Source organism: Lactuca serriola, chromosome 9 (assembly GCF_051521515.1).
Source record: "Lactuca serriola cultivar US96UC23 chromosome 9, Lser_US96UC23_V15, whole genome shotgun sequence".
NCBI classification, from domain to species: domain Eukaryota; kingdom Viridiplantae; phylum Streptophyta; class Magnoliopsida; order Asterales; family Asteraceae; genus Lactuca; species Lactuca serriola.
The window spans coordinates 115,807,686-115,833,433 of record NC_136416.1 but is presented as its reverse complement, the minus strand read 5'-3'; the positions used below and the strand labels follow the sequence as shown (position 1 = coordinate 115,833,433).

Genomic DNA, 25,748 nt, shown 5'->3' with positions numbered 1-25,748 from the left:
TTAATAAAAAAAATTAGGATGGAATTATACCTGAATGATGCGTCGGAATGGATTGACGATGGATTGTTTAAATTATAAGAATGATTATATGAATAATCTTGGGTATGTTTGGATAGGGCTCTGCTATTCAGAAATAGACAAATTATTTCAACAGGGGAAGAACTTTGAGATCAATTCAAGTCTTAGACACTCAAATTTAACTTGTTTATTCATACGGGCAAAGACCCTATTTATAGGCTCAAGAGAGTTGGTTACATAATTGAGTTGCAACCGTTTGATTGCAATACGACATACATATTTACAATATAACCCCCTAGACTATTGAGGGTTACACACTGTATTTCATATCTTAGACACTACTTTATATCACATTTTCTACTGAAAATAATAATCATATAAAGACAAATTACAAATAATTATAATAACAAATAATTACAATTCCTTCCACAATGAAAGGACGCGTGTCTTCAATAATGTCTAATACGTGATTGCTTTCGTCATTCCATCAAAATTAAAGACATGGAATTAATAAAAAAAATTAGGATGGAATTATACCTGAATGATGCGTCGGGATGGATTGTTTAAATTATAAGAATGATTATATGAATAATCTTGGGTATGTTTGGATAGGGCTCTGCTATTCAGAAATAGACAAACTATTTCAACAGAGGAAGAACTTTGAGATCAACTCAAGTCTTAGACACTCAAACTTAACTTGTTTATTCATACGGGCAAAGTCCCTATTTATAGGCTTAAGAGAGTCGCTTACATAATTGAGTTGCAATCGTTTGATTGCAATACGACATACATATTTATAATATAGCCCCCTAGACTATTGAGGGTTACACACTTTATTTCATATCCTAAACACTACTTTATATCACATTTCCTACCGACAATAATAATCATATAAAGACAAATTACAAATAATTATAATGACAAATAATTACAATTCCTTCCACAATGAAAGGACGTGTGTCTTCAATAATGTCTTCAATACGTCATTGTTTTCTTCATTCCTCCCGCCACCGAAAGGATAGATATTTCTGAATGATGTGTGCTTTGGTTATTGTTGACATTAGTCTTCCATGAACGGTGTTTCTTCCGTATTGTATTTACAATGGCTGCAATTATGTCGTGGTGCATGCATCATATGTTTACAAAGCTGTTTTTTTAGATCAGCGGGTAATTCAGCTAAGTGATGTGAAAATTTTTCGAACGGTTGTTCGAAAGTTTCAATTGCTTTTATGCTTCTAGGATTATTTCACTGTCTGTTAAAGAATAGATAACGAAGGTTTTACTGACATTATTTACTCTGATTCTTGACTTTTGATCTTTACCATTGCCTACACGAGATGATACTAAATAGACACTAGCAAGTGCAAAAATAAATGGTCTTGTGTAGGTATTTCATGGGGTAGGTCATCTTTTGTTGGTTTTGAGTCGTTGCTTATCCCCATATTTGCGAAAGTAATGCTTGGAACAAGTAATTGAGAATCTTCATCAAAGATTAGATAACTTGAATGCATTTTGATAAATAATCCTCTTTCTTGTATTGCAAATCGTGTTTTGTAGCTTTTGATTACTGTTTGAACAGGTGATGGGAATTCGCTAATGCAATGTAAATTTGTTCCATCAAGATAGATAGTGTCTATGAATCCATGACTGGAAATAGTCCCATAAAGTCATGTGGTCAGTGAGATCTGCTAGGAATACTGCTTTTGGGTCTGGTTGCCTGGCTACTGGGTAAAAGCCCATTAAAGAATGGACTTCGCTGTATGAAATGAGACTGTCCCATAATCTAGCAAATTTTTGAGCAGATGGTTTTTTCATAGCTTCTTTTTCTTTAGTTGATGAGATGGCTTCAAGGGCAATTTTTGTGTTTAGTTGGTTAAGAGATTTTGGGATGGATAATAACAAATAATTACAATTCCTTCCACAATGAAAGGACGAGTGTCTTCAATACGTCATAAATCACCTTGAAATTCCAATGGATAACCAAACCGAAAGGATCCAATGTTCATACAATATTAATCCAATAAATATCCAATTATCATCCAATATTATTATCAAATTAATATCGGACAAAATTACAAATATAGTCAATTCTCTTAATGATTTTGCATATTTGAACAATGGTAGCTGAAGTTGAAGATTGAAGTTCATTTGCTAATCTTATTTAGCGTGATTGTATGCAGTTTAGTTATAATCATCCACATACAAAATGGATTTGAATTGGTTAAATTATGGATAATCAATAAAATATATCCAATGGATAAAGTTATCTAATCCAATATCTAATTAGATCGGTTCGGTTCGGTTGGTATAAATAATTGAATTAGATCGGTTAACAATATTCAACATTCAATGAATAATTTGATTGGATCGGTTTCGTTAAAATCGATTGGATTTAAAACGATAAACATCTTTTTATATCTTTTTTCATATTTTTTGATAAGTCAAAAGTTTATGAATTTAATTTATATCAATCACAAATAAATATCAATCATATTAAATATGATATAAGGTAACAAAGTGACCTCTTAACTCGTAATCTCTAAGAAATAAAGTTATTATTGCAACTTTGCAATAATGGTGATAAGTTGGTCGCCGTGGCAACGTATATTTCACAACAAAAACAAGCAGTTAAACACCCAAAGAGAATTACCCCCTTCACATATCATCAAACAAATCTCGTCGGGAACCCAAAAATCTCATCTTTCTGCCGCCGCATCTCTCTTTATCCATCCCTCTTTCTCGGCGCACGAACGCACTAAATCTTCAACGCCACAACAGCAACGGCGACGGCGACAATGAGATGGGACGAACTGGAAGGCGATTTTATGCATCACAACGACGAACAAGAACCCCAACAACAAGACCAACAAGACTCTTCGTATCTCAATTTCGATACCCTCTCTCTCATTTCTAAGCCCAAGGTAAAATTTTCTCTATCATTTCATCGTTTTTGATGTTTCTGTTTATGGAATTTTACTTGATTCTATCAGTTCTTTTGATTTTTTTTGTTAATTTCATATGCTATTTGACCGATTTTAGGATTATTATCGAATACTTGAGGTGGATTATGAAGCCACAGAAGAAGAAATTCGGTCCAACTATATTCGTTTAGCTCTGGTTCGTCTTCTCTCCCTCGTTATCTTCTACTCCCCTTTCTGTACTTTGATCCTTGAGATGAAACATACTGATTTCCGACTTTAAAATCATCTGGATTTCGGAATATTTTTTGTACTTGCTTCAAAAATCGAAACCCGATTGATCGGTACCGAAATCTTAGCTTCTGATTTTGTGTCTGATTCATTTATGAATTGAGAAACCCTAATCTTTCAATTGGTATTTACCTATTGATTAAACACCCGATTCGGTTGTTTTCCATGTTTTTGGTTTTGGATATGTGATCTTGATTTTAAGAGCTTTTCTCTTGGACAGAAATGGCATCCAGACAAGCAAAAAGGTGAGGATAGTGCCACATCCAGGTTTCAAGAGATAAATGAGGCATACAAAGGTTGGCATCTGTATAATTATCTTGAAATTCCGTTCTTGTTTTTCATGTTCAATGTCAGTTTCACATATGTTTTGCAGTCTTCACTTTATTTAGCTGATAAGCCAACTTTTTTGGGATCTATATATGAGGGTTTCTTAGCCAATCAATGCGTATCATCAGAAACTAGAATTTGCAGTTTTGATACAAATGTGAATTTTATTACGTAACAATGAGATATCTATTCAATGCTTTAACATCAATGCATTTCCATTTTTGCAGTTTTGAGTGATCCAATCCGTAAACAAGAATATGACAAGACAGGAATGCTATACCTCTATGATTACAACATTGTGGTAAGCAATAAGCATATCATCATTCATTGCTTTTACTTTTACTTTGATTCCATAGTTCCTCTTCAATTGACTGAATGTAATGTAATGGAATGGAATGGAATGCAGGATTACCTTAACCGTTACAAGGGTCTTATCTTAACATGCAATGGCCTCGGGATGAAGACATCAATCTTGTGAGAGACACACGCACACTTTGGTACATATGGTTGGTTCTTGAGGCTGTTGATCTTATGGTGGTGCAAGAAGTAATGAATTTGCAAGTTTTAGATTTATTACTTACTACTGCAACTATTATGTAAAGCTTTGTATCATGCCAATCGACTCTAGTTTTATGGTTAAAAAATCTTTTTAACACCCTTTTTGATTGTTTATTTTTACTAAAATTAAGTAGCCCTATGAGATATAGTGCTCAGTAGCGTAGGAGTTTCAATTCCAATGTGGATTGGTCTTTCATCTATAGTGTGCGTAGGAGTTTCAATTCCAATGTGGATTGGTCTTTCATCTATAGTGTGATGGTGTATGCCTAACTATAATGTGTATAAAAGCAAGTTTTGGTTTATATCACAAAGTAATTTACATCAAATCTTGTATTTATTATGGTAATAAATACAAGATTTAATAGATGTATTTAAAATTTCACAAATGATCCTCAGACAAGCTTCACAAAATGATAGAAATGGTCCTTATCCAAAAAAAATTCAACTTGGATCCATCTAATGGACATCATTTGTATGCAAGGTGGAGCATTCATGTAAAAAATGTTTCATATGGACTATTTTATGGACAAATGGAAAAAACTTAAGGATCATCTTCGAAATTTTGTATTTTAATGTTGAATTTCCACCAAAACATTTGGCCTTGGTAAAGATAGACTTCCTCCACCCTAAGAAAATAGAAACTAAATGGAAAAAGCATAGTAATCCAATATACAATTACGGGAGCAAAACAATAGTCCAAAAAAAATACATCTATATATATATATATATATATATATATATATATATATATATATATATATATATATATATATATATATATATATATATATATATATATATTAAAACTTCAAGGCTAGAGATAGCTTTTTGTTGTCATGTAGATGTCATATTTGTTTTTTGTTTTGATTATTATTTAAAACAATATAATTTATATGAAATTATAATTTTCATTAAACTAAAAACAACAAATGCATAATAGAAAACAAGACACTTCAAATTACATAAAAGACAAGACATTTTAAATTAAAACATAGGAATTATAAAACATAAAAATAAACATCACTTCAGTCCACAGTGCATATTGATACCATTTTGCGCACTCTTTGACAACTTGTAAGCACTCCTGGAAAGATTTGTTATTCTCATGGCGGAAAATTTCAAGAACATTGTTAAATCATATTCCAACATTTTCACAATTTGCTCTATTAAATAAAACATCAAACTCTACAACTTTGTTAGTGTGCTTCAACTTGGTGTAGATTTGTTCTTTGCTTCACTAGCAACCTTAACTCATTGAGTTGTGGAACCAAAAAGATGACCCATTTACATAGTCGTTGACCATCAGGTCCTCTTGTACATCGACCCATATACAGGTCAAACTTCAAAGCTGGTTCAAGAATGAGCCATTCAGAGGTTTATAAGTGTTGAATGTTTGAATGAGATGAACGTTTGAATGGAAAAAAGTTAAAAAGGTTGTTGGTATTTATTTTGGTTGAAAAGAAATGAAGTCACATTTGTAATATCTAGAATAAGTAAACTATTTGAATTACAAAAATAAAATTCAATAAACTATTCCAACACTAACTAAACATGTCAAAAATATGCCATATTTATTGTGTTCAAAACTTCAAATGTTACTACTACTCCTCTTGTACATCACGCATCAAAACCTGTCAATACATCAACAAGTTCAAATGCTGCTTTTACTTATACATCATGCATCAAAACTTGTACATTCATCTGAATTTTCACCATTATTCTTGATTCCCTCTATTAATCAACCCATCAAGAACTTCAAATGTACCCAACAATCTTCTCCCCCTACACACCACCTCAACAACCCGACCCCACACTCTCAACTCAGGGTTAAACCCCATCACCGCCAATGCCGCCACCACCGCCGCCGCCTCCTCCCCCCTTCCACCTTCACAAAGCCCAACCACCAACTCATTTGACGTGGCAAAATGAGGCACAAATCCTCTACTCAACATCACACCAACCAACCCTGTTGCCTTCTCCAAATCCCTTAATTTAATCAATGAATTCAACACAATCCTATAACTCGATTTATCCAAATAAACACCTCCTTCATAACTCAACCTCTCAAGCATCTCAAAAGCTTCATAAGTTCTATCAAATCTACATAACCCCACAAGAATCACATTAAAAGTAATCGTGTCCCCTTTACAATCATTTTCCTCCATTTCTTTCAAAACCCTAATCCCTTCATCAATTTCACCCGCTCTACACATACAATTAATCAAAGTGGTGTACAAAATTTTATCGGGTCGTAACCCGACCCGTTTCATTTCGTTAAAAACATTTTTCGCTTCTTTTAAATCGCCTATTTTGCAAAATCCGTTCATTAAAGTTGAGTAGTTGAATACATTTGGATTGCACCCGTTTTTTGTCATGAAGTCAACTATCTTCATGGCTCGGTCAACCTTTCCAGACTTACAAAACCCGTTAATTAAAATGTTGTAAGTCAAAGGATCGGGTGTGATTCGCTCTTTTGAAACCATTTGTTCGAAAAGATCGATTGCTTCTTCGAGTTTTCCACTTTGGCAAAAACCCTCCATTAGAGTTGAATATGTGATCAAATTAGGGTAAGAAACTTCTGAAAGTTTCATCTCTTTTATGACCTCAATAGCAGATTCAAGATTTCCATTCTTGCAATGATGTTTGACCAAAATGTTGAAGATGCATGTGTTAGGATGTAAATCGAGGGTCTTTTTGGAATCTAAGAGGAAATTTCTTGCTAAATCGACTTGATTTGAATCAACCAAAAGATTTAGACATGTGCTCACGGCTTTTAAAGAGGGCTTTTCGCGAACAATTGGTTGAATTTTATCAAACATTTCAATAACCCTTTTATGAAGTGAAGATTTTGAGAAATGTGTCATGAGATCAAGGAATATACTTTCATGGAATTTGCAGGTTTCATAGCTCATTTGATGAAGAATGGAATCGACTTCTTTGAAGTGTTTTGAGCGTGCGAGTTTGTGAAGGGTAATGGCGTAAGTGGAGTGGTTATGATTGAAACCTCTTTGATTAGCAACGGTTTTAAAGATTGTAAGGATTCGATGTGGATCTTTCTCACGTTTTATTAATCTAATGGCTGATTCATGAGAAATGTATTTAGGGTTTTTTGGGGTTTGTGTGATGGTGGTTGAAGGGTCTGGTTTTTGGGATCTAGATTTTGCATAAACAAGGGGGGAAATCCATGGAACCATTGAAGGTTCTTTAGAAAAAGAAGTAGAGAACCAACGTATCTTACCCATGTTAAGGGTTTAGGGTTTAGGGTTTTGATGACAGTTCTTAGACACACCAACTTGAAGTCCTAATAATCTAGAGTCCTGCAAGGTTACACAAGATACAAGGTAAAATTGCAATTGAAACTTGGATACTTAAAAAAGAACACAAAATTCATAGCAATGGAGCAAAAGTTTATTTTACAACAATAGACGAAATTGAAAGTTGAAAGTGTAAAATTGAAAGTTGAGAGGCTAAAATGGCATCAAGTATCAACAGAGATCGCTCGATTGCCGTTCTAGATTGCTCGATTACATTGTCTGTTATCAACAGTGGCGAATACAATACTATGGCTAGGGTTTTTATTTTATGAACAAAATGAAAGAAAGCATAAACTACAAACTGAAGAAGCACATAAGAAGAATAAGGAATCATAACCGAATATAGTGTGGATAATTTCGTTTCTATTGCGTATATACAGAGTTAGTAGAAGCAGATGTGATGTTACCTTGATTATCGGATGAGAGGATTGCAACAGTAGCTTGTATTATCAGATGACAAAACTTGAGAAAAGAAGGGTTATAGACAAGAGAATTCGAGCAGGGGAAGACCAAGATGATGAAACGAGACCTGATTCCACCAGCGGACTGCATTAAGGCCTCTTAGGCCTCGTTTTTCTACAAAATTCCCCGTTTTGTAAGTCGACGTCTTCTACCGCAAATTAAAAAAAAAGGAAAAAAAACATTTAATCACTTCCAAAACAAAGACTTTTTGTAATTCATTTCTATTAAATTATTAAGTTGATAAATATCAGTGTTTTAAAAACCGGTTTAAACCGGCCGGTCGAACCGGTTGGACCGGGAACCGGAGGAGGAAACGGTTTAATTATCACCGGTTTTATATTGATTTCTGAACCGGATTGAACCGGCCGGTTTTTAGAAAAAGCCGGTTAAACCGGTTGAACCGAATAAAAACAATGAAAAAGAACGATTTACATAATAAATTTTGATAATTTTTTTTTTCAAATATATTTAGTTTTCTCTAAATAAAAACATATGACAAATATTATAAAGTTTTTTTTATGTGTTCATATTCATCTAAAACTATATTTTGTTTCGGTATTATACTTTATTTTTTCTTTTTAACGTATATAGATTAATGTAAAACACTAAAACTTATGTTTATGTGTTATTTTAGTGTATTTGAATTAATCTACAATTTATTTATTTTTGTGTATTTTTAATGTTTGCACTTGTAAACATCAAATTTATGATTTATATGTGTATGTATGTGTAGGAAAATAGAAAAAAAAAAGTTAAAAAATAGAAAAAATATAGAAACCGGTTCACCCGGCGGTCGAACCGGTTAAACCGGGAACCGGTCACCATACCGGTTCAACTAAAAAACCGGTTTTTAAAACATTGATAAATATATTATGATATATAAGGTAATTTTTAAATGTTTATATAGAATGTTGATGACAAGTCATATATAAAATAAAGTTTTGAGTAGACGAAAATAAGATTTATAAATGTATATTGCTTGATGCAAAGTATAAATTTTGTAAGTTAAAGCGACCATAGATACAATAAAAAGTTTATAAATTTTATATAAACGAAGACTACAAGATAATATAAATCAATCATGATTAATTGTCCAAATATATTAAATGATGTTGATAGTAAGATCGTATAAACTTTGTGAGTTGATACGAAATAAATAGTATAAAAGTGTATAACGTTTAAATAAATCAGAAAATACTGTATACGATAAATAAATCACAATTAATTGAGAAATTATAATAATAAAAAGTAATATTCATAAAAACGAAAACTATAAAAAACAAATTATGTAAAGGACAAAAAACATATCTTTAAAATATAGTAACATACCAAAATTGCAACCGATAAATACCAATAATTTTACTTTAAATTAAGGCTCATCTATAAAAAAGAAAAAAAAAACTTATATTTTGTGAATTTTGTGTTTTTCTAGCTTAAAGTTCATTTTTATTGCCTAAGAAAGACCTTGTACCTTTTTTTTTTCGAAAAAACCTTCAACTTTGTATTTTTTTTTTTCTGGAAAAAACTTTCAACATTCTAAACTATTCTAGATAAACACTCGATTTTTTTAGTTTTTCTCAAAAGAAAAAAACTCACATTTTACTTTTTTTTTTGCAAAAAATACTAAAACGGTCAATTTGGAAAAAATGAAAAAACTTAAGGTTGTTAACAAGTAAAAAATAAATTTGAGGTTTAATCCGGAAAAAACACAAAATATAAGATTTTTTGATTAATCTTTAAATTAATAAATGATGAAAATTGTTATGGGAAAATATAAATGTGAAATTTTGCTATGATCAATAGACAAATCTCTATTTCAAATAGATTTTTATTTTACATCTTATATTATATATTGAAAAAATTGTAATGTTATTTGGTTTTAGTGATTTTTAATATGGAAAAAGAAAAACCAAATAAACAATAACCAACGTGAGTGAAACCTATGTTTTTAAAGGTCGAATCCTCTCTAATAAATAAAAGTTTTTTTGTTACTTATCATACTAGTTGTGATACCCGTATAATATACGGGTTGATTAAAACAAAATGTTAAATACAAATGATTAAACATCAAGTTTATTTGAATTTGAAATTTGAAATAAGTATAAATTAAAAAAAATGAAAAAATTAAATTAAAATTATGTATTTAGTTGTGAGACTTGTGTATTGAATGTGTTAATTATAACAAAATTTTAAATACGCAGATTTCAATTCTAAATTTATTTAAAATTAAAATTGAAGTTTGAAATTTGAAATTACTATAGTTATTATTGTATGTTTAATTTATAGAAACTAAATTAATGGTATAAATATCTCAAATTATGACAAAATGACATGCGGCATAATGCATGAGAGTGTGACAAGTGGCAAAAAAAACCTTCATTTATCAGAGAAGACTATTTGTGAAACCCATATACTATACGGGTTGATTAAAACAAAATGTTAAATAAAAACGATTAAATGAGAAGTTTATTTGAATTTGAAATTTGAAATAAATAAAAATTATGAGAAAAAAAACATGCAAAAAATAAATAAATTAAAATTGTTGTTTAGTTATCAGACCCGTATACTAAACAGGTTAATTATAACAAAATGTTAAACACAAAGGTTTAAACTGTAAATTTATTTGAAATTGAAATTGAAATTTAAAATTTAAAATTTGAAATTAATATTATTATGGTAGGTTTAATTTATGGAAACTAATTAATAATATATTAGAAATGGAAAATGAAATAAATGACAAGTGGAAAATAAACATATCTCTAAATTATGACAAAATGACATGTGGCAAATCGAATGAGAGAAGGACATGTGACAAAATCATTCTTATTTATTAGGGTAGATTCTCATTCAATTTGTCAAATGTCATTTTGTGGTTATTTTGAATTAATTTTTTTTCCAGATGTCATTTTATGAGTTTTTCTATTTTATTAATTTCACAGAATATTTTAATATAATAATTACAATAAATGTAGTAATAAATGAATATTAATTTCACTAATAAACTTACATTTTAATTTTAAAATTCTCAAAATTAAAGGTCATTAATTTTTCCTCTTTATTTAAATTCTTTTTTCTTAATTTAAAAGATAAAAAATATTTTCATTATAATAAATCATTATTTTCTTATTTTCTTATAAATTCAAAGTTTTCAAATATTATAACCTTTATATTTAACATTTTTTTAAAATTAACTCATATAATACATGAGTCTTACAACTAGTATATAAATTAAAAGAAAGTTCTAACAAGAAGCTAGAGCATAAACAAGATTACAATTTTAGGTTCAAAATTGGGTTTGGGATCCATAAATTCCACTTGACACGAAATTTATGTTTCCTATAAGAAACCCAAGGAAAAAAGAAAATGTCATTATATCGCCAAACAATTTATCATTTCTTGGTTTAGAAAGATTAAACATGTACTTATTTCAAAATCTCCAAATGCACCACCACATTGCTTTGATAGTCACTTTAATAAACCGAAGACAGTACCAAAGACTCTTTAACAAAATGGAAATCTGCACCCAACACAAGGCTTGGAAAATCCACTTCACAACATACCCCAACAAAAATATCTTCTGCCGGTTGTCAACCAAGAAGAACATAGTTTACGGACTCCGTAGACGAAGAACAAATCGGACATAAAATCGAATGAATTTCTAACCCTCTCAACGTAAGATTTTCTCTTGTTGGTAAATGATTCAGAATAAACCTCCAACAAAAAATGTTAACTTTAATATGTAGTTTATTACTCTAATAATTCGACATAGCAACAATATGTAAATAAACTGCTTCAATAACAAGTTTAGTCTCCTTCACCACCGAATAATCACCGTCCAGAGTCAAATCTTAAATCCAACGATTTAGACTACAAGAGAAATTCACATGCACTAATAAATCAATTAAACATGTTAATTGACAACTTGTGAGTCCTACTAGATTTAGTTTCCAACTCAAACTTTAATCATTATTTGCACTTCTATTTGATAGGTTTCCTATATATTTCCATAGATTATCAATTGGCAGCGGAAACATATATATTTAATCTAAAGCAAACAAACAACTAAAACTTACAATGACCTTTAGTCTAAATAATATGAACAACAACAAAAGGGATCAAGAATTACTAACCTTTAGCAAAACTAATTTGCTTGAAAAACCTTTGATGTAGAAGCCAAAATCACCAAGCCAAGGAAGATAACAACCAAATTAGATTGTCTTTAATGGTTCAAGCCCAACATTTCCACATTGTTGATGTTAGAAGATTAACCCTCAGAATAAGAGAGATTGACTAAGAAGTTAATCGAGAAACTCAAATGTTTATGCTCAAATGTCATCTTTTCATGTGAACCTCCATAAATTTCATGGATCATCAATTTCTATTTAGTTAAGAAAATATATATAAAAGAAATTAAAATAGAATAATATTTATGTAATTTTGTCAAATCTATATAAATAATCTTTAATAATAATAGAGGATATAATTAACACTACCCGTGATAACACTAGGACCTCACATAAAATGATATCATTACCAAATTGTGCATATTAGAAATCTATATCTATGAAAATAAAGACAAAAGTACGAATCCAAAACCAAAAAAAATCCAAATCTTGTAGAGGCATTATTGTTGGTTATGTATATCAATTTTAGTGCAACGGTTTCAGTCTTACTTACTGAAATGTGAGGTAAATCTAAATCATACTAGAAAATGCTAGGATGGGTAAGATGAAGAAAGCAGAAAGTATACAATACATACATGGAAACTTCATTTAACTTACATATAAGAAAAAAAAATTGAACAACCATAATAGGTTGTTATAATTTATCCTGATCCTACCTCAACCTCTAATGCTTGTGGAGTCGCAATAGCAGTCTCTTCCGATTTTTCAGTTGAAGTTGATGTGACTGCATCCGTGGTAGAATCAATAGAAGCTTCTGAATCAATTTGTGGGACTGGGACTGGGACTGAGACTGAGCTCTCTGGTGTTTCAGCTGAAGTTGATGACATGACAGCATCTGAAGCTTGTGTTGGGATTGAGCTCTCTGGTATTTCATCCGAAGCTTGTGTTGGGACAATTTCTGAAGGTTTAAATTTGGTAATGTAGTAACTAAGGGAGGGGCCCGCATAATCGAATGTTTTTATTGGAGGAGGTGAGTTCTTCCCAACTTGAAGGAGTATCACAGATGCTGCAGCAACAGCAATAATGCCTGAGAAGCCAACTAGGGCTGCTGTGTTTTCGGCTCCATCTGCAGATGTACCCGAACTCCCTGAGCTGATTGCACTCTCTGCCACGTAAACTGCAGGCTGCACCATCACTATCAAATTATTATTCATTTTTATTACATGCTTTCATGTTTGGTTTAGATTGTAGGATACGAACCATTTTTTTTTTTAATATTATATGTAGTTACAATGGATAGTTTTTCGTGACAAAAATAAAAATTAAGCATAATAAAAACCCCATTAAACTCAACTAACATGTAGAAATTGGAATTATAATTTGGTCAAACTCCATAAAAATTAAAAACCACACTCTACTTTATTTTCAGTTTAACCACTGAAAGAATATTCACCCATTGTTTTTTTAAAAAAACCACAAAATTTTCTCCGGTAATTAACTGTAAAAAGCAATTGGAAGATGATTTTTCTGGTTGAAGATGGTTTTGTAGAACAAAAATATTCTTAATGGTTAAATACGATATTTTTTTTTCTTCTGAGTAGTTAATCCGAACAAATTACAAACTTTAGTGGTTTTTATAGAATTCGAAGTTTTACGAAGTATTTTTTTAGAATTGAAAAAAAATGAAGTACAGTACATGAAATTTAATTATAATTTTAAAATTTATGTTAATAAAAATTACTTACAAATAAAATTAAATCAAATTGTGAATTTTCATTTCATTACATGAATTGTTTTTGTAACTTTAAACATGTGAAAAAAAAACCTTGGAATAACTAACCTCAACTGAATATATATTTGTTTGGCCAGCTGTGTCCTTCTCAACATAACCACTCCATTCACGTCTACGAGGTGGGAATGTTCCCGCCACTTTGGTTTTCTCCCCGGCTAACCACTCCATGCTCACTTTCCCCACCTATTTTTCCACAACCGATATTTATCACAATTTACTACTAGAAAAAAATACTATAAATTATCATGCAATCGATGAAACTTCAACCGATTTCAATATATTTCTTTTACAAAAAAACCGATTTCAATATATTTCTTTTACAAAAAAACCGAAACATGTATGAATTTGTTAGACCTTGTTTCTTACACAGATGGCATTTGACAATAGTTGTCCCATTGACATATTCAGTCCAATGCATGTAAAACACAGTACAAGACCATCTGTCATGTTTTGGGGCCTAAGACTCCAAGATGTTGTTATTATTATTATTATTATTATGTTTATTATCATGTTAAACCTTTACTTCACAAATAAAGATTAACATCAATACTCGTCTATTATGTTACGTATATACTGAAAAACTAGGTATGAGACCCATGTATTACATGGGGTTATTTAAAAAAATTAAATATAAAATTTTAACAATTTGAAAAGTTTGAATTTATAAGAAAAATGAGAAATATTTTGAATTATTAAAATTAATGAGTGGATACATTATATATATAAACCATTTCTAATAAATACTTTACATATATATTACCTTATATATTAAATGTGAAATTTTAATTTAATAAAATGAAAAATACAATAAAATGACAAGTGGAAAATAGAAAATTTAAAATTTTTAGAAAATGTCATGTGTCCAAATGAAGGAGAAGATGACATGTGGCAAAAAAACCTTCATTTATTAGAGTAGATATGAAAAATGTGTGTTTTGGGTTTGGTAAACAATGGACTGGGGACTGAATAGGACACCTATTGCATTTTTTGTAGTGAAACAAGTTGGGATAGAGACACAGTCTCGATCTCCCATATGTGAAAAAGACGTGAATGCCCTTCTTATAGAAACTAACACTAGAAAACTTGTTTACTCCATTCCAATGTAACAAACACAACCCAAATGAAACAAAATGAATACATTAATTCTTAGATATATAGAACGACATTGGGTATTATTTGAAACTCGTCTGAATTATAATATGAATGTAGTGGTAGGAAGCTTGAGGATAATCAAATGGGTAACTGCGATGCGAGACTCACCAAGTACGAGGAAAAAGAAATTTATTGGATGAACGAAAACACAAAGCCCATGACATTATTAGTTTTATAACTGTTTAGAGTAGAAATTTAGCTAAAACAAGAAGCCATTTAATACAGCAAGAATCCATCACTTCAAATGTTCCAAGCTTATTTTTTCATGTCAACCGATGGAAACAAATACCTTCTAGGAAGATATCATATGATGTCTCTTATTTACAATGGAGGCCAATACTGTACTTGTATATAGACCTCAAATTCATATGTTCACCATCTAAACCAACTCGCCATGCTACTAATTGTTATAGAACTATACATATTTGTATATATAATATCTATAAATTAAATATATTTATAAGCAATTTATACTGTACGGTTCGGTTTTTTACAGCTTTCTAATTCCTAAAACCGAAACCGAACCGAATATTTTGGTTTTTGAAAAATTGGAACCCAAACCATCAGTTTTATGTTGGGTTTCAATTTTTATTTTTTATTTTTATTTTGTTTTTGCGGTTTTTGCAATTTTTGCTTTTCCCTAATGAAAAGTGCTTGGTATTAGGTTGACAATGATATAGAAGTATTGATTGGTAGTTTTTTTCAAAATAGAATGCTATAAGATGAAAGTAGATACTATAATACACCTTTCTAATGAAAGTAGATTGTTATTTCTTTTGTTTAACCGTTTTTATACTTTCAAAGTTGATAGGAATTTAAAATTATGCAAGTAAATTTTGATAATGGCTCATACCGAATAATATATTCCTTTACTAATAAAAGAATAGTTATTAATATCATTTGTCATTTTCTCATAATTTATGTTTTCTTTTCAAATGTTCTATAAAAAATAACACTTGTCATTTCTCATTATTTTTTATGTTTTAAAAAACATTGATGTTGATAATAAATTAGACAATTATTTATTTGATCATTGATTTTTAAGAGAAATTTAAATTTGTCTTGAATAAGTTTTGTTTATGATTGTCGATAATTATTGTATTTCTATATTGAAAATGCTACGTAATCATGTTTAATTAATAATTTGTTGAAAAAGTGACTAATAATTATAAGTTTTTACTATAGAAAAATTAATTATTTTTGTAATATAGAGGTATCAGCGTTGATGTAAAATTCATGATAAAATCGGTATTTTGCCAGAGATATATTAGGGTAGATGTTAAATTCATGATAAAATACATATTAAAATTTAAATTTAAATTTAAAATCACTAGTATCAAAAATCACTATGAAATGAAACAATTCTAAAACAAAATCCACCTCAAAACAGATTCAATACCTCTTTGTCCGGGGCGCATTCTTCAACATTGCAGTCGTCTTGCTCATCGGAGGAGGAAGCTCGAATTTTAAAAAAATTGAGATTCTGCTTCTGTTGCTTCCTATAAGGATCGTTGTTAAAGAATCGTAACCTCATGTTTGTGCTACAGCTGTTTGCTGATAACGCAGCAGCAGATGAAGCCATTTGATGAAATTCAAAGCTTCGCTTGTCTTAGGAATCAATGATAAAGTATGAATTAGAGGAACAGTTTTTATCAAATGTTTGTGTTTGTGTTTGTGTTTGTGTAGCCATGGTGGTTTGGGATTTCTTTTGAGAGTGTGCGTGTGGCTAATATTTAGCAGTCGCGCTGTCTTCTTCTCCAGCGTCGATTGTTTTTAATCGGTCTGACAGCGACTGCTGGGACCCGATCCAATACATACCGCCAAACACCTAATCCCACAGTATTTTCTCAGTCGCCTCTCTTTCTCTTTCACAACCACCATCACCATGCCGGAAAATTTAACGAGAGAGCAGTATGTGTACATGGCGAAGCTTGCGGAGCAAGCCGAGAGGTACGAAGAGATGGTGAAATCCATGGAAAAGCTCGTCGTTGCGACGACGCCGGCGGCTGAGCTGACTGTCGAGGAGCGTAACCTTTTATCAGTTGCCTACAAGAACGTTATCGGCTCTCTTCGAGCGGCTTGGCGAATCGTCTCATCGATCGAACAAAAGGAGGAGTCCCGAAAAAACGATGACCACGTCATGCTTGTCAAGGACTACAGATCTAAGGTCGAGGATGAGCTATCGGATGTGTGCTCGGGAATATTGAAGCTCATGGATTCGCATCTGGTGCCATCGGCATCCACCGGTGAATCGAAGGTGTTTTATTTGAAGATGAAAGGAGATTATCATCGTTATTTGGCTGAATTTAAAGCTGGAGATGAGCGAAAGGCATCAGCAGAGGCTACTATGAACTCCTATAAAGCTGCTCAGGTAGGTTTTCTCTTCAATCCTCAAGATCTGTTCTATAATTTGATTTACCAATCTTCTACTTTGTTCAATTTTGTATATAGATTCACTTTTCTGCTTTACATATGTTCGAATCTTCTAATTGAACTTGAAGAACAGTAGATTATATAATCTTGTAAACATATTGTTGTGTGGTGAAGGATATTGCACTGGTGGATTTGGCTCCAACACATCCAATAAGATTGGGTCTGGCACTTAATTACTCGGTGTTCTACTATGAGATTCTGAATTCATCTGACAAGGCATGTAGCATGGCAAAACAGGTAATCTGGATACCAATTTGAATTGCTTTTCTTGATTTTCTTCTATTCTATTGTGAGGATTTAATGTCTGTTATTGCCTGTTGCATCAATTTCACATTCAATGATTCCTGCAGATGATGATTCTGCAGGGGTAATTCAAAACTAATTACAGAGGATTCATAAATTAATGGGCTAAATGGAACATATAGCAACATAATTGTATTTATTTGTTTGTTATAGCACCCTAATAGCATCTTCAATGTTAGCTTTTTGTAAAAGCTTTTTACTGTTTGAATAAGCTTTTTAAGTAGCTTTTTTTGAGGGGCACTCCAACCTCTTAATACTCTTATAGTAATTAAATTAAATTGGTTGTAAACTGAAATCATCCAATAACCAACATCCAATTGTTTAAACGAGTTTACATTTACTTATATTTCCCTTTTTTTTTTTATAGGCATTTGAGGAAGCCATTGCTGAGCTGGACACTCTGGGTGAAGACTCGTACAAGGATAGCACTCTGATTATGCAACTATTGAGGGACAATCTCACTCTTTGGACTTCAGATGCACAGGTTTCAATAAAATTTTGATATGTTTAATATATTATTTTTATAAATAAAAAAATAGATTAATTATAATTAAATAATGTAGTACTATAGTGGAATGACTTGAGACACTTTTATGTTGGGTGTACTACAGGACTTGGATGAGCCCTAAATACTTATGCTGTTGAAGACTGGAACATGTATGTCATTGACTCTTTCTATGATGCTAACTAATTCTGTCAACATTATCTGTTTTATATGCTGAAATTGTTTGCTAAATGCAAGAAATAACAACATACTTGTATTTATTTGTGTACTATAGCATCATACTTTCATTTCTTCTTATTATTGCATTGTACTTTCAATCTCTTTCTTGTGTAAATTCAACCCAACCCGCAAAATATAACACTTTTTTTTAACATTTAGATGGTGTTAAAAATTATGAAAGGAATAATAAATAATTAGAAGGTAAAATTAGAGAAAATTTATCTAACAATGGAGTTCTTTCTAGCCATGCTCTAAGCTGAGTTCAAATTAGAAAGAATGGATGATGGAAAGATAGACATCTTTCACAAATCACAATCACTAACCAGGGATTGGGTCAGTTAGGGTTAATGATATTTTTCTTTTTGAAAAAATACTAAATTTTTAATTTGGAGAAATGTCAACGAATTTGTCACGTTTGTTTTAAAAGACCTCTCAAGTTTATTTATTATTATTATTATTATTTTCTAAAGGAATGAAGTAGAATGTGATCAGTTGAAATCGTGAATCAACCCCTTATAAGAGGTTTCGATGCTAATTCAGATAAAAAGTTGTGAGGTGGATACCTAGCCACTGCTACGTGGTAACTAAGTAAGCTTCACTTAGCAACCTTTCATTCTCAACTTTCCAACAATACACCACCTTCCAACATATTCAACTTCTCAACACATAGCCAAACCCGAAACCAAATCTAGTTCAAAAAACCCATAATACTAGATGAAGATGAACAGACCCGAAGTTTAGGATTAAAGGTTTTGTCTCAAGAATCTGGGTGTGAAATCACCAACTATTTCACATTCGGAAATCTTGAATCCAAATTGCAAAAATGCAGCTTTTCACCTCCATCTCTTTTGAATTAGACATACAAGTGAAACCATGAACTATCTTTGGTGGGGAATCCAAAATTCAAAAAAAAAAAAAAAAAAAAAAAAAAACCTAAAAAAATACTAATCTTTAAACAATATACTAATGCTCTAACCCAAAAGTAGGCACCTTGAAGCCTCATTTGAAAAAAGTAAAAAATTAAAGCTTAAGGATTGATCGTTGGGTCCTATAAATTTGGATTTTCTATGAACATATGAAAAACCCACCAAATAACAAAAATCCCCTAGACCAGAAGCTTCATCGATCCATTGCCCCAAATCGCAAATTTTTTCTCAAAAGAGTAGAATTTAACAAACAATTGTTATTGCTTTGCGATTTAGGGGCTGAGAGAGAGAGAGAGAGAGAGAGAGAGAGAGAGAGAGAGAGAGAGAGAGAGAGAGAGAGAGAGAGAGAGAGAGAGAGAGAGAGAGAGAGAGAGAGAGAGAGAGAGAGAGAGAGAGAGAGAGAGAGAGAGAGAGAGAGAGAGAGAGAGAGAGAGAGAGAGAGAGAGAGAGAGAGAGAGAGAGAGAGAGAGAGATGAAATTGGAAAGCGAATCAACAAAAGACAAGACAATTGGTGCAATTTATTCTACAATAGGCGAATTAAACTAAAATTCCTCGTCAAAAAATCAAACAATTAATTGGTATTATATAAGTCAAATATATATTAGGAATTTTAGTTTAATTCACCAATTATTCAAGGTTTAGGGTTCATTGAATAGATCTTGCATCTTAGGTTTGTTGGTGTACTACATCAAAGACGTTTTTCTTTTCCATCTAATTTCTAGTAGATTATTTGCTTCACCTATTTTTATTTAATTATTATTATTACTATTATTTTGTAACTGGTTTAGATGTTTTTTGGTTTGTGAAAGGATCATGCATTTGGTGTATGACATCTAAGTTTTACTTTATTTGTTTTATAGGTATTTTTGGAATTGCACAGATTTTTTCTACATGTTTTTATAGTCTCGCTGAAGAAAAAGATGGGTAGATTTGCTTTAAAAATGGATTTGAGCAAACATGGTCAACTTTCAGATTTCATCAAGTTCTATATTGATTTCTGGAAGAGATGAGGCCATTGACTGGGCGGTGTCAATGTGCCATAGCTTTTGGGTGTGCAGTAGTAAGATTGGGGTACTAGTGTTGCCAATATGCAATAACTTAGGTATTTTATTAAACAGATTAATAATATAATAGATTAAATCAAAGGCAAAATAGTCTTTTTCATGCAAAAAAAAACATAACTTATTAAAAAGTTGAAAAAAAAAAGGTTTGAAGACTAAATAGGCAACTTACCTCACACCACAAAGACCATTCGTTTAATTTACTACAAATATTGATTTTATTATTTTGTTTAATAATTTCAAGCAATGTTCATAAACTCTGGCGTTTTTAAAGTAAACCATATTCACAAGGTGCTTTGCTTGCCATTAATCACACTCTCCCTTCCCTTTTTTTTGTATGCGGGTCACAAAATCCGGACCGTTGACCCACCCAGACCAACAACCCACATAAAATATGGTAACATGTTATCACAATGTCCATATATATAGCAAGGAAGACGATGTAAATATTAAATAGGGTTTAGGTCATTTTTGGTCACTTAACTTTTGATTTTGTGCTCATTTGGTCAAACTCTTTTTAAGTTTTAAAATGTCATCAAACTTTTGGCTTTGTGCTCATTAAGTCACTTAACTTTTGTTTTGGTCACAATTAGTCACCAAACTTTTAAAATTGTGTTCATTTAGTCACTAAACTTTTAAATTTTTTTAAAAGTTTAATGACTAAATGAGCAATATTTTAAAAGTTATGATTACTAAATGAGCACAATTCTAAAAGTTGGGTGACTAAATGTGACCAAATCAAAAGTTAAATGACTAAATGAGTACAAAATCAAAAGTTTGATGACCTTTTAAAACTTAAAAATAGTTAAGTGACCAAATGAGAAAAAAACCAAAAGTTAAGTGACCAAAAATGACCTAAACCCTATTAAATAACAAGCCCAATGATCTTATTTCTTAACTACTAGATTGATTAGGGTTTAAAATCATATTCATAGTAAGACCATTTTTACAGACATAATTCTCACACCATATGATAAATAATATATAAAATAAAGAAAATCACAATTACAATTTACAACTCACTCCCTTGTGCTGTTTTTGAGCCATTCCAAGTAGGGGACACTGCCACCAGTTATAGGCATTGCAATCACTTCAGGCACTCTGTTTCAAGTTTCAACTTTCAACATCAAATAACTTTTTATATATTTAACCTTATTTATTTTTTCTCAAATAATCTTTAAACATCATTCATACATACAACACCAAATGAAAAATAAAATAAAATAAAAAATCACTTACTCGTATTCATGATTTGCCTTCACATGCTCAGTTAGAGCACTCAAAAGGGATTCTCTAGTTTTAATTATCAGCAGTTCCTCTGAATCTGTTTGTATCTGAAAATTCAACTCACTTTTAAGTATCATCAAGTCCTAACTTTTTACAAAATTGGGCTCATTTATGTTTTCCTTCCATTTTATCATATATACTGATTTTCTCAAATATTTTATATATTATTAAAAAAAAATAGGGCATAAGCCAAAATAGAAATCTTACCTCTCCTTCCCACAGGTATACTGACTCGATGCCTGTGATTGAAAAAAAAAAGTCAAAAGGTCAAACTTTTATGATATATGATATTTAAGTCCAGATATATATTTAATGCGGTGTACCTCATTACAAGGATTAGATATGCAAAGAAAGGGAAAGTCAACTGGTCAAGGTTAATAAGTAGGGTCAATGCTTGGGTTAAGGGTCTTTAAGTCATTTCCCTCAATCCCTTGTTAGGTCGATTTAGGTTTTTAGTTGCATAAAACAATAAACATATGAATCAAATATCTAAACTTGTTGAAGTTGAAATTGAGAAAAGCATGGAAATTCACAATATATGATATCAAAAAAGATCCTAAATATTTATATCCAACAAAATAACTGATCGAAGCACAATGAAAACTGGAAAGACCTAAAAAAGCTTAATATATGATACAAAAAATCATCCAAAGGGAACCATTGTGTCCATTTTTGCAAAGTATGGAGTTCCTTTTATTTTAACAATAAGCATGTGTATGAAGCAAAGAAAAATCTTTTAGCATAAACCATGTAACTACAAAAGAACGCACATCAACTTTAGTTATACAATCATGCAATGAGAAGGACAAACATCTTTTACGAAAACTTAGAAAGAGTGAGTGAGATATACCTGGTACTCTGTTGACACAAGCTGCAAGTTTTTCTTTGACAATGCTTGCTGCTAATTTCTTACCTAAACAAAACGAAGCATTAGAAAATCAGCATTCAGAAGTTTGGAACAAGTATTCCTAAGAAACAATGAGACTGTAAAAGAGTTTTTATCCGTTTTAAAGCGACTTGATTCCTTTCCACAAATCAAAACAAACAACCCTAGAAAAATTGTTACTATCTTCATAAATCAGCATAAATAACCCCTTGTATAGAGTTTGTATGTTAAGAAAGTACCTTTATAAATTTATAATGCATAAATCAATCAGTTTCATCGAAATGCAAAATTCGCAGTGAACAATAACAAGAGAATCGAATTATCTGCAACGAACCTGCCTCTTTGTTTGGTACAGTCACGTACACAACGATACTTGGCACAGTCGTTTGATTTGATGCTTCCATTCTTATACTGCTACTACGAAATCCCTGCGTTTTGCTACCGAAACTCAACCTAAACCGATTGAAGATGTTAGCAATTTTTTCAAGTCACTATAACACGCATATAGATACAAAAGCGAATTAGGGCAAAGAAGAACCCTAGGAATTGGAGGAGCAGAGAGAAGGGTACCGTGATAGGGGATTGGAAGAGAGAGAAAGTGATGGGTGAAGATTGTGGAGACCTAAGCTGAGCAAACAAAAGGCACCCACTAATGGCAATCGCCGACGAACCGCCGACGAAGAGACGATCGGAATAAGCGCAGAAATGGACATTTTAAAGCTTTATTTTGATTTTTGATTCCATTTTGCATTTGTGATCATCTCAAAAAAATTCGGTTTTATTGGGCTTCTTAAAGCCCAATGGGCTTTGATATGGGCCTAATACACGTTAGCTGCATATGGGCGGTCCGAAACGGTAAAATCTTTTGTCGGATCAGTTTTTCTTGTAACGATTCGGTCTTTTATTGGACCAGTCTCAAACGGTTTCGGGCCGGACTCTTTCGATCCAGTCTTACGGTCTTTCCTTGCACATTTTTTGGTTCTGTTTCTGTTTCTGAGTTTTTTCGGTTCAACTTAGTATTTTTTATTTCAAAATTTTCTGTTAACTAATACTATGTGATTAACACTAAAATGATAGATTAAGATTTATTAAAAACGATAAACTTAAGTTTAATAAAAGAAAAAAAAGTTAGATGATATGTGATTAATAATTATATAAATTAACACGAAAATGATATTTTTATAAACTTTAGTTACCTGTCTTTTTTGAAACCGAATTAGTATTGTGTTGGTCTCAAAATGATTGTTTTTTTTTTGTTCGGTCTTTTTGTACAGTTCTATGAGTTCTAATCTTTTAGAGAAACCATCCAAAAATAGTTGTCTTATTTGTTGGATTTAAATTGACATAATCCATTTCATATTTCCAATCGTAATATTAGAAAGAAAATCAAAATAATACTTTTTAGCATTAAAATGATATCTAGTTGTTAAGATGTCATATAAGACTATCTCCAACCTTAACATTATATATTTATACTAAAGTGATAAATATAATGTAAAAGATAATGCAACAAATAAATTCTTTCCAACCCTTTATACTATACTTAATGCTAAAAAAAATATTATATATATATATATATATATATATATATATATATATATATATATATATATATATATATATATATATATATTATCCAATTTTCTTAACGTAATATAACATTATATTTATCAACAATTCAACAGTATATTTAATAATATATTTAATGTTATACTGTTTACTAATTATATATAATGTTATGTTTAGTGTCACATTAGAGCATTTTAATGCAAAAATAAATTTAATATAAAGTTTAGTGTGGGGTTGAAGATACCTTAAAAGTAGAAAACAAATATAAATTTGAGATTTAAGAGGCTCCTTCGTGAACAATCAATGACTCACACAAACATTTACCGTGAATAAATTTATTTAACCACAAAGATATGTCTATATCGTTCATTTTACCATTTTTCTTAACAAAATGATCATCTACCTCGTGAATCGTCTTCTAAAACAAAATAACACTATTAATAGTTTGTGCTTAAATAAATTTATTCATGGTAAAATAAATGTTCGTGTGAGTCACTAATATATATATATATATACTAGCCGTTTACCCGCGCAAAGCGGCGGGCAACAAATAGTTTGTTTCGACAATTAATTTCTTTTCGATGGAGAATGATTATTTTCAATTCAATCACTAATTTGTTTTAGAAAACATGTCATATTAAAAATAAAGAAAATTCATGAAATGACCAAATTATAGGGTGTTGAGTATTTATTTGGATTGTACAATTAGCTTAATGATTTGGACGTCTTAAAAAAATATTATTATTTTATTCAATCTATTTTTAGAAATAGTGGGATTTGTTTTATAAGATAGTAAAGATATATATATATATATATATATATATATATATATATATATATATATATATATATATATATATATATATATATATATATATATATATATATATATATGGTAAAGTGAATATACCCTTAAGGTAGCTAACCTTGTATACCCGATCCTCAAAACTACGTAGTTTTGTGTACCCCTTTCCTTTTCTCTAATTACATCGATTTCTTCTTATTTTTCTGTAACATTTCTCACCCCTTGTCCGACCGACGTTCCCATCCGCCACCACCACCCACCCCTTTTCCTCTTCCCTTCTCACTCTTCACCAGAAATCCGCATCTTCACCAAATCGATTTCATAGAAATTAGAATTCAAATCATATAGTTCACAGAAATCTCATTCTTTCTCTTTCGTTGATTCGTTCTTTCTTTATCGTAATCTCATTCTTTCTCTGTTGCCGACTCATTCTTTCCTCCTCACTTGTCACTCTTCACCAGAAATCACCATCACAAAATTGGAACTGGGTCCTAGGGTCCTTGGCTTATTGATGCTTCTTGATTTGAAAAAGATTGTGATTTAAGGTAATATTAATCACGAAAAAGTTTAGTGTTGGAGTTTTCTTATTGCGTATATGCATCAATTCTTCCCAATAATATTAATCACGAAGATTGATAAAGCAAACCTATCTTATTTAGAATCGAATGGGGTGTTTGAACGATACCAGGTGATAAGTTGAGACATTTTTTGATTTCATCTTCTTCAATTTTTTTCTTGGTGTGCATTAGGTAATTTTTATAGATTGGGGTGTTTGAACAATAGCAGGTTCATCTATG

The 25,748-nt window shown here is 31.0% G+C and overlaps 5 protein-coding genes across 5 annotated transcripts; 2 read left to right on the top strand and 3 right to left on the bottom strand.

Moving 5' to 3' along the window:
* The first annotated feature begins 2,667 nt into the window (after positions 1-2,667).
* Positions 2,668-4,238, top strand: LOC145076705 (dnaJ-related protein SCJ1-like). The gene is made up of 5 exons (XM_079022513.1): positions 2,668-2,939; positions 3,058-3,135; positions 3,448-3,523; positions 3,782-3,855; positions 3,961-4,238. The coding sequence occupies exons 1-5, from the start codon at positions 2,814-2,816 to the stop codon at positions 4,030-4,032; spliced, it is 426 nt and encodes a 141-aa protein (XP_078878639.1). The 5' UTR covers positions 2,668-2,813; the 3' UTR covers positions 4,033-4,238.
* Positions 4,239-5,666: 1,428 nt separating this feature from the next.
* On the bottom strand, positions 5,667-8,002 carry LOC145074539 (Pentatricopeptide repeat (PPR) superfamily protein). Its single transcript, XM_079020893.1, has 2 exons — positions 7,834-8,002; positions 5,667-7,429 (listed from the first exon to the last, which is right to left on the bottom strand). The coding sequence occupies exon 2, from the start codon at positions 7,352-7,354 to the stop codon at positions 5,828-5,830; it is 1,527 nt and encodes a 508-aa protein (XP_078877019.1). The 5' UTR covers positions 7,355-7,429; positions 7,834-8,002; the 3' UTR covers positions 5,667-5,827.
* A 4,588-nt stretch (positions 8,003-12,590) lies between these two features.
* On the bottom strand, positions 12,591-16,651 carry LOC145072231 (proline-rich family protein). Its single transcript, XM_079018627.1, has 3 exons — positions 16,356-16,651; positions 13,853-13,987; positions 12,591-13,196 (listed from the first exon to the last, which is right to left on the bottom strand). Exons 1-3 carry the CDS (start codon positions 16,536-16,538, stop codon positions 12,714-12,716), a joined length of 801 nt encoding a protein of 266 aa, XP_078874753.1. The 5' UTR covers positions 16,539-16,651; the 3' UTR covers positions 12,591-12,713.
* Positions 16,652-16,789: 138 nt separating this feature from the next.
* On the top strand, positions 16,790-18,494 carry LOC145072232 (14-3-3-like protein G-BOX factor 14 kappa). The gene is made up of 4 exons (XM_079018628.1): positions 16,790-17,327; positions 17,504-17,626; positions 18,060-18,176; positions 18,304-18,494. The coding sequence occupies exons 1-4, from the start codon at positions 16,842-16,844 to the stop codon at positions 18,319-18,321; spliced, it is 744 nt and encodes a 247-aa protein (XP_078874754.1). The 5' UTR covers positions 16,790-16,841; the 3' UTR covers positions 18,322-18,494.
* Positions 18,495-21,291: 2,797 nt separating this feature from the next.
* Positions 21,292-23,319, bottom strand: CUTA (Nitrogen regulatory PII-like, alpha/beta). The gene is made up of 6 exons (XM_079021111.1): positions 23,148-23,319; positions 22,912-23,030; positions 22,542-22,604; positions 21,899-21,930; positions 21,644-21,738; positions 21,292-21,505 (listed from the first exon to the last, which is right to left on the bottom strand). Exons 1-6 carry the CDS (start codon positions 23,288-23,290, stop codon positions 21,424-21,426), a joined length of 534 nt encoding a protein of 177 aa, XP_078877237.1. The 5' UTR covers positions 23,291-23,319; the 3' UTR covers positions 21,292-21,423.
* Positions 23,320-25,748: the final 2,429 nt, after the last annotated feature.